We start from the raw sequence: 14,779 nt of genomic DNA, 5'->3' as shown, positions 1-14,779 counted from the left end.
CCGCTATCTCAAGGTCATCAGTACAGATTACGATGTTTTTTTCCCTTTTTTTTCTTCACCGCGCAGGACGTATCGTATACGTTTCGAACGCGTATTTGAGCAGGGGTTGTGCAAGTTATCTGAGTGGAACGCAATGAGTGACCAACCCAGACAGATGATTTACTCAGCGTTGCATCAGAGGCAAGAGATTTGCATGGACACAATTCGCGGCCACTTTTGTTTTTCACTGGTCGACCTAAGTTTTATCTGGAAAATAGGGAATGTAGAAGCGGTGCAGTTCATTTATTGAGCGGTCGTCTGTGCACAGATGGTCATTGAGATCATTCACTCGGCAGGCAGGTCTTTAATCAATAAACTTCAAACTGGTATATTTGTCGAAATCAAGCGTGCCCATTAAGCAAACTGAATCCTATAGAACATAAACTTTATCAGATAGGGCTCTTACGTTTCTGTCGTGGATGCAAAGCTTTTAGTAAGCGACCTGCAGGCGGACCAACTGCCTGCCCAAGCATGCGAAGCTACAGGTCTCTTTCCTCGCCTATTCTGCCTCCGGTTCCGGCAAGGCTTAATCCAGGACCCCTCCCGTCTTTACAATCACAGTTAGTCGTTGTAGAGGACACAGAGCTTGGATTCCGTGGTGGCTTGAAGGTCTTGCGAAACGCTAAACACAGCGAACACAAGACGTGGACACACTAACACATCGATGCAGACACACCATGACACCGTAAGTGTTGGTGCCTTGTTGAGTGTTCCATACTGAAGGCATTGTAGGAGGCCAGAAGAGCGATGTGTTGTTCTTGGAACCGAAGGGACGCCAATGTGCAGGTCCCTTCAATATTAAAGAAAACAAACTATTCACACATAAAAAAAGAGTTGAACGTGACTTTTGTTTATTTTAACTGGAAAACTATCTGGAAAACAGGAAAAAGAGGGCTTGTCATTCATAATGTTCAAACTCTGTTCCCTTTTATATTGGAGTGAACTGTACACCGGCGAAGCTCTTCGGCATTGTACTGCGCTCGTGCCGGAGTTCTCGCTGACCGCCACAGATTGCAGCACGCATACTCGTATAGAGGAGCTCGCTTTCTTCAGCGGTGGTACGTACTTTGCCATTTGTCTACGCATGATAAATGTGCGAATGAAGCATCGTGTAAATGGCTCATATATACAAAACGCGAGCCGTTTTTTTCTTGTTCATTGCGAATACTCTTGAGACATGCACATTACCGAGCGCGTATTTCAGATCTCAAGATGCAGTAACGAATGACGAAAATGGACACCCGTGAAGTGGAGTCGGCGCGAGCAAGCGAAACACGGATACTGCTTCGACAACTGCGGTGGTTAGAGCTCACGCGTGAGTGAACACGTGGCGGTGAAAGGTCACGTGAGCGACACCGTACCCGATCTAGTGGACTAACTGGCTAACAATTGCTGCTGTGAAAATGCGCGCAAGCTGGTTGAAAAAAAAAAACTATCACTATTAATTCGTCATGAGATAAGACATGAAATGACTTCGTGATCTCCGACTGAGCGACCCGCCGCATCTGGCTGCTGTACCTCGGCTTCCACTAGCAAGATGAAACATTTACGCTACTAATAAACGTTTGTGTCCGCTATCCGTACGTGTCCTTTGTTTAACAAATCCAAATCCTTCCTTGCGGGCAGAGCACAGCAGTGCGTTTCTTCATCACGGTAATTTATTAGCCCCTAAATGTCCCGGCAGGGGACGTTACATAACACGAGGTAAATAGCAGTAATATTTTTTCACTAGAAAGAAAGAAGAGTGAAGGAAAGAAAGAAAGCGGGAAAGAAAGAAGGAAAGAAAGAAGAAAAGAAAGAAAGGAAGAAAGAAAGGAAGAAGGAAAGAAAGAATGAAGGAAAGAAGGAAAGGAGGGAAGGAAGGAAGACAGGAAGGAAGAAAGAAAGAAATATAGAAAGAAGGAAAGAAAGAAAGAAGGAAGGAAGGGGGAAGGAAGAAAGGAGGGAAGGAAGACAGGAAGGAAAGAAAGATAGAAAGAAAGAAGGAAAGAAAGAAAGAAGGAAGGAGGAAGGGAAGAAAGGAGGGAAGGAAGGAAGACAGGAAGGAAGAAAGAAAGATAGAAAGAAAGAAGGAAGGAGAAAGAAGGAAGGAAGGGGAAGGGAAGAAAGGAGGGAAGAAAGACAGGAAGGAAGAAAGAAAGATAGAAAGAAAGAAGGAAAGAAAGAAGGAAGGAGGAAGGGAAGAAAGGAGGGAAGGAAGGAAGACAGGAAGGAAGAAAGAAAGAAAGAAGGAAGGAAGGAAAGAAAGGAGGGAAGGAAGGAAGACAGGAAGAAAGATAGAAAGAAAGAAGGAAGGAAGGAAGGAAGGAAGGAAGGAAGGAAGGAAAGTAAGAACGGAGGGAGGGAAGGAAGGAAGACAGGAAAGAAAGAAAGAAAGGAAGAAAGAAAGAAAGAAGTAAGGAAGGAAAGTAAGAAAGGAGGGAAGGAAGGAAGGAAGACAGGAAAGAAAGAAAGAATTAAAGAAAGGAAGAAAGAAAGAAAGAAAGAAAGAAAGAAGTAAGGAAGGAAAGTAAGAAAGGAGGGAAGGAAGGAAGACAGGAAAGAAAGAAAGAATGAAAGAAAGGAAGAAAGAAAGAAAGAGAGAGAGAAAGAAAGAAAGAAAGAAAGAACGAAAGAAAGAAAGAAAGAACGAAAGAAAGAAAGAAAGAGGCATATAATGCATGCGAGCGAACGATGAGCATATTAAGCCCGCAGGATATTCTAGGAGCAAACACAAGATGCTTGCTTTCGTGTCTGCTCCTCTCCCACTTGCGTCCGATGAGCCTGCATGCATCATCACTGTAGTGCGTTCCAGCTCCTGCTCCAGCGTGGAGATGTGGGAGACGTTGTAGGCGCAGGCACACCGCCGAGTGTCCAGTAAAGGAGCCGACTTATCTCGAAGCCACTCGAACGCATCCACGCATCTGTAGCTGTCGGAACGCGGGGACCAAGCTCTTCAGACGCCGGCTCGCAAGCGTCGAGCGGATGCTTGTTTATTCGGCTGTTAGGCAAGGTGGAGGCCCTATATCTGGTGCGTCGGGACTTTACGCGAAGATCAAATACCAGCTTAGGCCGCCGAAAAGTCACTCAAAACGCTTGCCTTGAGAATCGCAGGGTCCCTGCAGGTGTAATTACAGATGGGGAGATTACGGGAGTGGCGGAAGTGACTTTAAATGATAAGAGAAAGTAACACTCAGTGGTCGATGATTCGTATTTCGCGTCCACCTTAGCACTGTTAAAAAGTATATATATATATATATATATATATATATATATATATATATATATATATATATATATATATATATATATATATATATATATATTCAGGCTTTTCGCTGAACTAGTTTGCCTGACCACGCAGGTATATTTTTTTTCAACCGAACCTACGTCCTGTAAATGTTTGTCCACGATGTACAGCCACGTATACCCAAGGATCAGCTCTATTCCTCATTCTCAATATTTGCTCTCGATGCCAAATTATCACTGAATCAGCAAGCAAGGACAAACACGAATAAGACAGCATAATCACCGACCAAATTGGTAGCTGGCTATAATTGCTGTTTTTTTTAAATAAATTTTATCTCTTTCTGCAAACATAATGAAAAAAAAATGGCCGAACGAGGAGAGATGAGTAGCGCCTGACAACGTAGAAAGCGAAATTCGGGGGCAGCTTTGTTCACGTACGAGATGTGCTATAACGAATGCCTTTATATTGGAAGGTAAGCCCGGTATTGTTATTACACGAAAAGCAAGCCTCGGCATATCACGGAATTCTAGACGGAGGCTGCGATTGTACGGCGTGAGTCGTTTAGGCTCGCTGTATCAAACGAACGACGATTGCTAGCTAACATAAGCGGTCGCTCCCTTTTTCCAGGAATATTACGAGGTGCGGTAGGCGCGATAGGCTGCGGAGCTCTATCTTAATTAAAGCGTGCGACGACTTTTGCGGTGGGACTTGGAAATTGTGGACAATGCGTTCTCATTTTGTACTGTTCGCTGATCAGTGGATTGCTCTCCTTTCGTCTCTTTTAATCGCGTATTAAAATCAGCTTCAACGCCCCCCCCCCCCCCCCCCAGCTCAAAAATGAGATCACCTCTAATGCCCATTAGCACCAGCTCAATATTTCACCCGTACTGCTCCAATTCCTAGAAGGATCTGTTGTGAGCTAGTTGGTGCAAGGAATGCGACAGCCAACAAGAAAACGACAACAAAGCAACACACGGCACGAGGTTGACTTAGGACGCGGGGATCAAGAAATCTTCATGTTGTTTAATTCCCGATCTCCACGTTCTAAGTCATCATAGCGCCACGTGTTCCTTCTTTTGTAGCCGTTTTCTCGTTGGCTCTTGCATCCTCCGCAGCTTCATCCGCACGGGAACGGTGGGGTTCAATATTAGGGCGCCTCCTTCATCGAAACGCTGTCCACCCCGAGACAAATAGCGTACGCTGTATTTCTCAATGAACCTCCCATCTAAACTCCAAGCGCACTCCAACCCCATAATCTCGCAAAATCAATGACTGGCTGTGCCAACGGAACCTTGCATAAATTAGCATTGCATTCCACAGCATTGACTCGGTAATTGTCTAAAGTACCTGAAGGCAGTGTACAGAGTCAAGTCGCCTGCTAACCGAAGCAACCGAAGTGACTCCGTTAGCAAGGAACGTTTAGAGGCAGTCAGACAAGGTCGAGCTTAAACAAGCCTTTCCTCAGCCGCACCTCAGCTCAAAGGAGCAAACAGGGCCGCAGTTAGCAGCAAGGAAGGAGACAAGCACAGTAACGGAACAAATGCGGTTGTTTGATAAAGGCCAAAACACTGCTGCTTCGTAAAAAATAAAGAAATGGTGGCCAACTGCACAGCTTGACGTGATTAGCTGGCTGATAGCTCTTCTGTTTGCCTTAGCGAGGACGGCGGCCATTGAAGCATGTGATCTCACAGCCGTCGGTTACTTCTTCCAGCGCAGTACAGGCGTACTCCGTCGCTTCAGCGGAAGTCCTTCTCAACTGAAAGGTAGAGTGGCGTTTAGGAGGTAACAAGCGCCTTTATTTATTTTTTTAGCCGGAAAGAAATGACTATAGCTGAAGATCATGCATCTTGAACCAAGTGCATGTCTGGAGTATAGTTAACCTGAGCAAATTATGCTTTTATTACGAATGCCTCCCGTTCCCCCCTCCATGACACCACGCATTTGACTTCTGTCACGTGACACTCCACTCTAATCTATACACCTATGAGCTGTGGTTAATATCTTGCTCACAGTTAGCTCAGCATTGTTGTTTCCACATTTTTACGTATTTTGGTTTCAATCACTCCTAATTGGTCCTGAAGGTTATAACTAAATATGTTTTAGGCATGTACCTTGTATAATTTTTGTGGCAACAATGTTGTCTTTTAGTTGCGAAATACTGAGTCCATCACCATTGCTGTGTAATATGCAGTGCAGGATTTACTAGAGTGTTTGGGTGCTCTGTGTTTCTCTTTCAGTAGAGAGCGGTTGATGAGTTATGGGCATATCACCTGACATCAACATCCCAACGTCAAAACACACATACACGCAGGTACAAACGTATACAAACGAAGCTCCTCTGCCCCCCCCCCCTCCCCCCCCCCCCCACCCCCCTCCTCTGTAATCGAGTAGCGTCGGATTTGAGGCCGTTCGCGTGTGCGCGCATGTACTTGGCAGGGGGAGACAATTAAACAACAGAAGTCGGAGATTAGATAATTCGGCGCAGCCTTATCGCCCGTTCCACCTAGTCTGCCGCCCGGTGACAGGGGGCGCGACTCTCGAGACGTGTTTGCGTATACGCTGGGTGACGGCGGAGCTATTCTGGTTGTAGTCTTGGTCGTGTACGCACGCACACATGAGGAGCCATCATGGGGCACAGGTTTCTGGACAACACGCCATTCGGTACGTACCAACCGTCGTGCGCTGGGAGGTGTGAGGTGTCGACATTCATTTTGAATGCTTCTGTGGAGTGATTCAAAGTTCACTGACTTCACTGATTCACTGACTTGTTCCCCTAGAAGAACTCTGAATTTATCTTGAGTAATCGAAAGGTACCGTTCTTCAGTCCTGCGCTATAAATTAATATGCGGGCGCATATGCGCTTCGCTGATGTGCAGGTGCCCCGTTTTATTTAACGATATACGTATCCCGTTTGTTACAGGTTATCCTTAAAACTGTTCTGTGTCGTGGTTAGGAGTCACCGTCAATCATTATATGACTTTTCACTGGCTTCACTCTGTTGACCTTCCGCGGTGACACAGCGGTTATAAGGCATTTGGCTACTCAGTAGCCAACTTGCTTCCATTCAAACACGGTCGCGTTTTGGTTTCTGCACGTATGTACACCTGACAACTTCTTATGTAGTAGTACAAGCACCCGTCTTTCTTTTTTTTTTGAAGTAACGAGGATTATGAGAAACCTGGTTACGAAACAATTGCCAAGCCTCTGCTTCAGCACAGGTTTTACACCTCTTCTTTTGCCTTTGGATAATATAATAATAATAATAATAATAATAATAATAATAATAATAATAATAATAATAATAATAATAATAATAATAATAATAATAATAATAATAATAATAATAATAATAATAATAATAATAATAGCCCTGCTTTCAGTAAGCTTCTTGCGGTCGTATTCGCAACCTGCGCATTGCCACTTGTGATCTTTATACTGCCTTGTAGTATGCAACGCGTTCCTATACTGCCTTGTAGTATAAAATGCGGTCTTCAGAGACACCTGACCCTTGAGCAACATGAAACCAAACCATCGTTCGACAGTCTTCCAACTCTGTAAGATTTCACGTCTGCAGGAAGACCGTTTTGGCCTGCGAGAATGACGCTGTCGATGTTGTTGCAAATCATGACGACACATCAACGTGAGTAGCTACGTAGTGAATTCTTTATGATAGCATCTGGACGACATTCGATCTTATCGCGATGCTTAAGGAAATCTGATAAACTGAGAAAATAAATATTATGCGAAGATTTTCTGGTTAGTTGCTTTTTCGAAGCAAACCTTCGTAAAAAGAAGCAGTAAAAAATCACAGCAGCTTATCCCCAGGGTACGACGTGTGATTATGCGCTAGATGGACCTCGAAATGGTTAACACAATGGTGACGCCACGCATAATTGCCACTTCCTCTTAGCCACCCCTGAACAACAACAACAATAATAATAATAATTGTTTTTTTTTGGGGAAAGAAAACGACGCAGTATCTGTCTCATATATCGTTAGACACCTGAACCGCGCCGTAAGGGAAGGGATAAAGGAGGGAGTGAAAGAAGAAAGGAAGAAATAGGTGCCGTAGTGGAGGGCTCCGGAATAATTTCGACCACCTGGGGATCTTTAACGTGCACTGACATCGCACAGCACACGGGCGCCTTAGCGTTTTTCCTCCATAAAAACGCAGCCGCCGCGGTCGGGTTCGAACCCGGGAACTCCGGATCAGTAGTCGAGCGCCCTAACCACTGAGCCACCGCGGCGGGTCCCTGAACAAACACAGATAGCCACAGTACGCTCTAAACAGAAAGGAGTAAAAAAAGGAGTAAACTGTCCTCTAGGGCACTCCCTTGTGCGAAAGAGGACAGTTTATTCCCATTTTACTCCCAGATAGGCATATTCTAGGCATATTCTTCTTTATTGAGGGGTGTTGAGTTGTGACTAATACGTTTGTGTGAGCTAGTCGGTCAATCATCACGGAAAATGGCAGCGCAAAAGAAATGGGGACGCTTGTCCTGTGGTCTGTGTTTCTTCGATGTGGTTCTCGTTCCTTTCCGCTGTCATTTTCCATGAAGGGTTATGACTTCCAGTTCGAAATTCTTTGCTTCATGTTGGGATTCACCGGAGGGGGGAGGAGGCGGATTACGGTGTTTACAAGAGGCAAAGTCAATTAATCTGCGACAGCAGAGGTCTGGAGCCTGATTCTTGGATTTCGCAGAAGATGTAAGAACTTGAGCGTGTTAATAATTTCGACCACCTGGGTATCGTTAACGTGCACTAACATCGCACAGCACACGGGCGCCTTAGCATTTTTCCTCCATCGAGGCGGCTGCGTTTCGTTGGAGGCGAAACGCAAAGGCGCCCGTGCGCTGTGCGATGTCAGTGCACGTTAAAGATAGTAGTATCAGTAGTAGTGGTTTATTAAACTAATAAAAAGGAAAGATAAGATAAGATGCCCCGTCATCTGCCATTGATGCTGAAGCACCTGAGCTGAACTGCGGAACTAAATGATAGCAGGCACAATGGCGAAATGAAATGAAAGAGGTGAGGGGACAGGAAGAGTGAATAGTGAGGGGGAGGTAATATACACAAACTATTTACACAATAAAAAATGGGTACAGGTTACGCGCGTGATTAGTTCATGATGAAGCAAAAGATACCAAGATGGTCGAAACTATTCCGGAGCCCTCCACTACGGCACCTCTTTCTTTCTTTGTTCTTTCACTCCCTCCTTTATTCCTTCCCTTACGGCGCGGTTCACGTGCCCAACGATATATGAGACAGATGCAGCGCCATTTCCTTTCCCCCAATAATAATAACTGGTTTTTGGGGAAAGAAAATGACACAGTATCTGCCTCATATATCGTTGGATACCTGCACCGCGCCCTAAGGGAAGGGATAAAGGAGGGAATGAAAGAAGAAAGGAAGAATGATGTGCCGTAGTGGAGGGCTCCGGAATAATTTCGACCACCTGGGGATCTTTAACCTGCGCTGACATCGCACAGCACACGGGCGCCTTAGCGTTTTTCCTCTATAGACTGTCTATAGACCATTTTTGCAAGGGGATACCGGCTCAATTAACCGAGTGCATGATGTCATCCACCATATTATACTTCCCCGTGCTCTTCGTGACCAGTGGAGGACGCCGTGGCCGCTATTGCTGTGCCCTGGAAGTGGGACATCCTGCACCGGTGGAAGCCCGGCCGCCGTATGGAGCCAAGTGGCAGCCCTGCGACCGCGGACCTCTTGCAGACGCACAAGGTGACCGGCGAGGAACACAGGTGAGCACCGCCACTTCGTTCATTGAGATACAAACCTTTCCGTCGACTACCCGCAAATGTCGAGTCACCTCCTCTCTGAACGGTTGCTAACCGTTTACGCTATCGCTTCCCTCGTGCTGACGCCAAATGCGCACAACGGTCCTCCGAGCAAATGGCGACGCCCAGGCAGACTTCTTTGGAAAGATCGAGCCAAAGCAATCAATGTTGTAAAAAAAGGCGGAGTGCCGTACCCATATGACACCAACTGACTGAGTGCTGTTCAGAGTCGCGCGATCTATAGTCTAGAGCTTATTCTCACTCTCCTAAGTTAATAAATTATTGAATACTAATCGGAAATTAAAAAAATACTGACTTAGGAACAAATGTGTCAGAGCTGTATATAAAGTTTTGAAAAACAGGTGGCTGAAATTCTTTCACGAATGCGCCATTTACGCAGATTCGTTTACTGGCATTAAAAGAAAGCTCACGAAATAGAAAAGCTGCTACGCATGACAGCTGGTGTCGCATATATCTTGCCCACTGGATACGCAATGCCCCGTCGGGGACAGATCTCCGGAGAAAAATGAATTTTCTTCTGTGAGACGCGTCTTGGGACGCTGAAGTCGAACCACTGCCAGGTGGGGGCTTTCTTTTAGGGCCTGTAACAGAAGCTACATAAATGACACCTTGGCGCACCAGCCGACTGTTATTCTACGCGACCAATAACGTATTCCTTACGCCAATATTTAAGAAGTCAGAAAATTAGTTTTTACCATGTTAAGTTTCCAGAACGAAAAAGTTACTGGTCACTTGGTTATTCGACTCTCAACGGCACCCATTTAGTTTTACTCTCATAGGAAACCCCGTCTTTTCTCAAATCTTGGTAACTTTTAGCCGGGATGCCAGGCATAAAAAGGCACGATTTTCGCACAATGTATTTCTGCTCTTAACATCGTAGTCAATCAATACATCGAATCAGCGCATCCCCACGCCAGCCTCTTCCACTCTATCGCGGCTAAATGCGTAATCTAATCTTCGCGTTTCATCTTATAGTTTTTGCTTCGAAGTGACTGACGGACCTCGTATTTTCATTTCCCTTTCTCCAGCCTCGGAGACCGCCTGCTCATCGTGTACGACCGAGACCTGTGCATCAAGGAAGAGGACGACCCGAACGACGCCATCGTCTTCTTTCACCCGGCCGATGTAAGCCGCGGACTCCCGCCGCCTTTTCCTCGCCTCTTCCACTCGCAATACAATCTACGCGAAATGGCTGCCAGCTTATAGCTGGCTAACAACGCAGTTTCGGATCGCGATTGAGAGATTGGCTGATCACGTTTTGCGAGGTGCTGTTCTTGAACGGCTATCTGGCGCGATGCTCCAAGTGCACCGATGCTCGGGCGCAAGAAGGCAGGTTCGGGCAGCTAGCATATCAAGTACCACGTATGGTATATCGGAGAGCCAAAGTACAAAGAGAATGTAATAACTGGCACGTCTGCACGGAACGCAAATATTAAGGCAATGCGATAACTGGCGCCGGCAGGCCAAACAGATGTTTACCACGGCTGCTTAGAATAGTTGTTTTGCAAGGCTTTTCTCCCCTTCGCACCTTGCCGAGTTCAGTTGTTTACTACTGATGCTTAGAACAGCTATCTTGCAAGGCTTTTCTCCCCTTCGCCTTGCACGCCCTACTGAAAAATTTAAGTAGGTTTGAATGGGTCAGCAAATAGGATTATGGCACATTTGGTTTGGCTTTATAGGATGGACGTCCCAAAGCGGCTCAGTCTATGAGGGACGCCGTAGTGGAGGGCTCCGGATAATTTCGACCACCTGGGGTTCTTAACGAGCACTAACAACTCACAGTACACGGACTTTTCACATTTTTTCTTCATCGAAGTGCTACCGTAGCGGGCAGGTTCGAACCCACGACTTGCATGCACTGTGTGATATAAGTGCACGGTAATTAACCACGGGTAATCGAAGTTATACGGAGCCCTCCACTAAGAAGTCTCTCAAAGGCTGAATCACTTTGGAAGCTTCATCCTATAATGTTAAACGAAATGTGCCATAATCCTATTTATCGACCTGTTCAAACCTGTACACATTTTTCAATAGGGCGATAGCTATTTTAAGCAGCCGTGGTAAACAACAGCATGTTTGGCCTGCCGCCACCAGTTATCGCATTGCCTTAACATTTGCGTTCCGTGCGGACGTGGAAGTCATTACATCCTTTTTGTACTGTCACCCCTTTTGTTCAATTTGGGTATGAAAGATCTACCAGGCCTTCTCTCCGAATTCCCGGGCATCAATGATATCACTGTCTGGTGCAACTCGGGGAGTGACCCCGAAATCGAGGAGCGTCTTCAAGCAGCAGCGGACACGGTGGACCGGCACGCCAGGGAGAGAGGCCACCAGTGTGGGCCGGAAAGTCCGCGTTGCTCGTCCTGAAGAACCCGAGGACAACCCTTGCGCAGAACATCACGGCGTATATAGACAACCACCCAGTACAGAAACCCACAGAGATATATCCAGCAGGGATGACAGAACACCACCACTATGAAGAAGCTTACACCATTCACCGAGCAAATCCTCCGGATGGTGTATCAGAAATAAGCACCATGGCATGAAAGAAAAGGAAGCCATCCGCTTAGTGCAAGCTTTCGTGACCTCTCGGATAATGTACGAGACGGCATTCCTTAACCTCTCCAGGTCGGAAATTTAAAAATTGAAGACACTGATCAGGAAAACCTACATGACGGCACTGGGGCTACCAAACTCCACGCCAACGGCAAAGCTCATGGCTCTAGGAGTACATAATACCCTCTAAGAGATGTGGGAAGCACAATGGCTCTCACAACTAAATAGGCTCGCACTCACAAAACCAGACAAAGATCTGCTCGAAAAGATCTACATTAATCTGCCCTATACGATAGACCAAATGGAAGAGGTACCACGCGATGTGAGGAAACATATCAACGTGTACCTGATTTCGCGAATTATGCACCCCGCATGTAACATTGAAAGGAGAAAAGCAAGAGGGGAAGCCCTGCAGAAGAAATGGGACGAGCGACCTAGCACCCTTTACGTGGACGCCGCAGGACCAAAGAATGGAGTGATGACTATTGTGGTCTCAACGCCTTCAGGATCGGTGGTGAACTGTGCCTCGATGAAAACTTCCAACCCCACTCACGCAGAGGAAGCAGGTGTTGCATTAGCTGTAGCATCTAACCCCAACGCCGTTGTGCTCACTGATCCCAGAACGCCTGTCACAACTTCAATAACGGATTAATTCAAAGGTCAGGGTTGTCGTTGCTGATTAAGCATCCACCAAGCCAAGCCTCAGTCATCTGGTTTCCCGGTCACCTGGAACTACCAGGCGGAAACGAAGCCGCACACAGGCATGCCCAAGTTCTTCTAAACTGGGCGTCTCCCCCTGATGACCATGAAGGGCTCTGCTACCTAACTGCTTTAGCAGTGCATGCTGACACTCTCGCGCCATGAAGAACAGCCAGGAAGAAGTACCCAATACCACATAAATCCCTCAATAAGGTAAAAGAGAACACGCTTAGGAGACTACAAACAAACACATACCCAACGCCAGCTAAGTTACACCAGTGGTACCCTACCCTATGCTCTCCGCAGTGCCCACACTGTGGAGAGGTAGCTAACCTCTACCACATGGTGTGGGCACGCCAATTTAATCCCAAAGTTGACCCCATTCCTAACCCCTCAGAGGAGCAGTGGGAGGCTATTCTGCTCAGCGAGGATCCTTACCGTCAGCACTGGCTGGTGGGGAGGCGGGCCAGCACAGCAGCAATAAGCAGTGGACTACCGGACTATAGGCGGCCCATCCACATGTTAAACGAATATTCAGCAAATAATCAATCAATCAATCAATCAATCAATCTCCCCTTCGCACGCACAGATTTTTTTTGAAGCGAAAGCTTCCCTACGCTAGGTAAAGCAGCTCTTCGCGTGGCGCTAAATTTGACCTTAACCGAGGACAAACCACGTGACAGCTATGACGTCACACAGTCGCCGCCGAAAGCGAGCGCTCGTTGTTGGTGTTGTTAGTGGCTATTTATTAATAAAACAACAATAGAAGGAAAAGGTGTTGCTAGCCTCGCTATCTGCCATCGAAACCTGAAGCGCCCGAGCTGCGACTAGCGGGAATAAAAGGACAGAGAGGGAAAGAAAGGTGGGAGCGTTAGTAAGAAAGAATAGGGGTAGGGAGTAATATACACTATGTACAAATACAGAATATGGAAATAAATGTTGGATGCTGCGCCGTGCATGATAGGAGTACGCGGTGCTCACCTCTCGTTCATTGTGTTCATTGGCGTTGACAACGTTATAGACTCCGATGATTTTGAGGAAAGGAAGGGAAAAAATGAAAATTGTTTTTTGGGGGAAAGGAAATGACACAGTTTCTGTCTCACATCTCGGCGGACAGCTGAACCAAACTTGCTCCCTCGGTCAGTGGACGCTTCAGTCGCGCCTTGAGGCACGGGGTGGTGTTGAGAGAGAGATGTGGGCTGCATGCATTAGCGCTGACAACGGTGTGGGCGACACGCGGCACTGCAGCAATAGGCCGCAGCATTCATTGGGCGACCAACCTCTCGTGATTATCTATTAGTTCAACCGCCACCTGCAGCACGTTGGCAGCGCTGCCTGTCCAGTGCGCGGAACGCACTCAAAGTTAGAGGCCAAGCCGCGTCTACTTGCCCGATACACCACAGCTTTCGCTGTCTGACCTTACTAAGCTTTCGCTGTCTAGTAGTTAAACCGCAGCTAATTTTTTCATCAACGCCGTTAAACGTACATGCAAAAACCTAGAGCAAGCTTCCTGAATCAGTTGTTACCATAATTGATTCTGAATAATCGCGCTCTTCGGTAACAAAATTTTTGTTTTTTTTTATTTTACGCCGTCTATCATGCTGTAGATTATTAATAATAATAATAATTGGTTTTTTGGGGTAAAGGAAATGGCGCAGTATCTGTCTCATATATCGTTGGACACCTGAACCGCGCCGTAAGGGAAGGGATAAAGGAGGGAGTGAAAGAAGAAAGGAAGAAGAGGTGCTGTAGTGGAGGGCTCCGGCATAATTTCGACCACCTGGGGATCTTTAACACGTGCACTGACAGCGCACAGCACACGGGCGCCTTAGCGTTTTTCCTCCATAAAAACGCAGCCGCCGCGGTCGGGTTCGAACACGGGAACTCCGGATCAGTAGTCGAGCGCCCTAACCACTGAGCCACCGCAGCGGGTGCTGTAAATTGCTTTTCACGTTGTTTTGCGTGTCATGCATCCCTCCTTATGTATGCATTTTGGGAGCTAAAGAATACAGTGGATTATGCTCTTTTTTTCTCGCTTGAACTAGAGGGTAGCTGCCCGACTGTTAGCTTACAGCAGTTAACAGCTGTTATTTAACTGCCTGGCAACAGCTGCTGAAGTTAATAAGCGCCGCCATAGTATCTGACGATGTTCAGTGAACGAACTTTAGAGACAGCATGCACCCTTGAGAGAGCTTCTCAAAGAACTGGTCTCAAACGTGACGGTGCCCGCCTGCAGGTGCCGACGGCCCAGAAGTGCGAGCTGAGCTGCCAGCTGGTGGGCGTGGTGCATTTCTTCGATTCGTGCTTCGACACACCTCGAGCCGTAGAGCTCTGGAACACCAGGGTCGCCATACGGGTACTGGCCAACTACGTCGTCGTGAGTGCGCGGGCCCCGCTCGCATCACTTTCTCTCTTAATGCGTCAGCATTTGAAC

The 14,779-nt window shown here is 46.8% G+C and overlaps 1 protein-coding gene across 3 annotated transcripts in view; it reads left to right on the top strand.

Annotated features, from left to right (window-relative positions):
* Positions 1-14,779, top strand: part of HPS4 (Hermansky-Pudlak syndrome 4 protein) — a 36,824-nt gene that overhangs the window by 12,118 nt on the left and 9,927 nt on the right. For 2 of the 3 annotated variants that reach the window (XM_077653298.1, XM_077653297.1), the window contains exons 2-4: positions 8,889-9,033; positions 10,119-10,215; positions 14,582-14,722. In XM_077653298.1, the coding sequence (XP_077509424.1) occupies positions 8,889-9,033; positions 10,119-10,215; positions 14,582-14,722 (383 nt within the window). Of the gene's footprint in view, positions 1-5,772; positions 5,930-8,888; positions 9,034-10,118; positions 10,216-14,581; positions 14,723-14,779 lie in introns of those variants that run through there. The other variant, XM_077653299.1, reaches the window with a different exon arrangement.

This window comes from Amblyomma americanum, chromosome 2 (genome assembly GCF_052857255.1).
Source record: "Amblyomma americanum isolate KBUSLIRL-KWMA chromosome 2, ASM5285725v1, whole genome shotgun sequence".
Taxonomy (NCBI): Eukaryota; Metazoa; Arthropoda; class Arachnida; order Ixodida; family Ixodidae; genus Amblyomma; species Amblyomma americanum.
The sequence above is the reverse complement of the archived record's forward strand: the minus strand, read 5'-3'. Positions and strand labels throughout refer to the sequence as shown.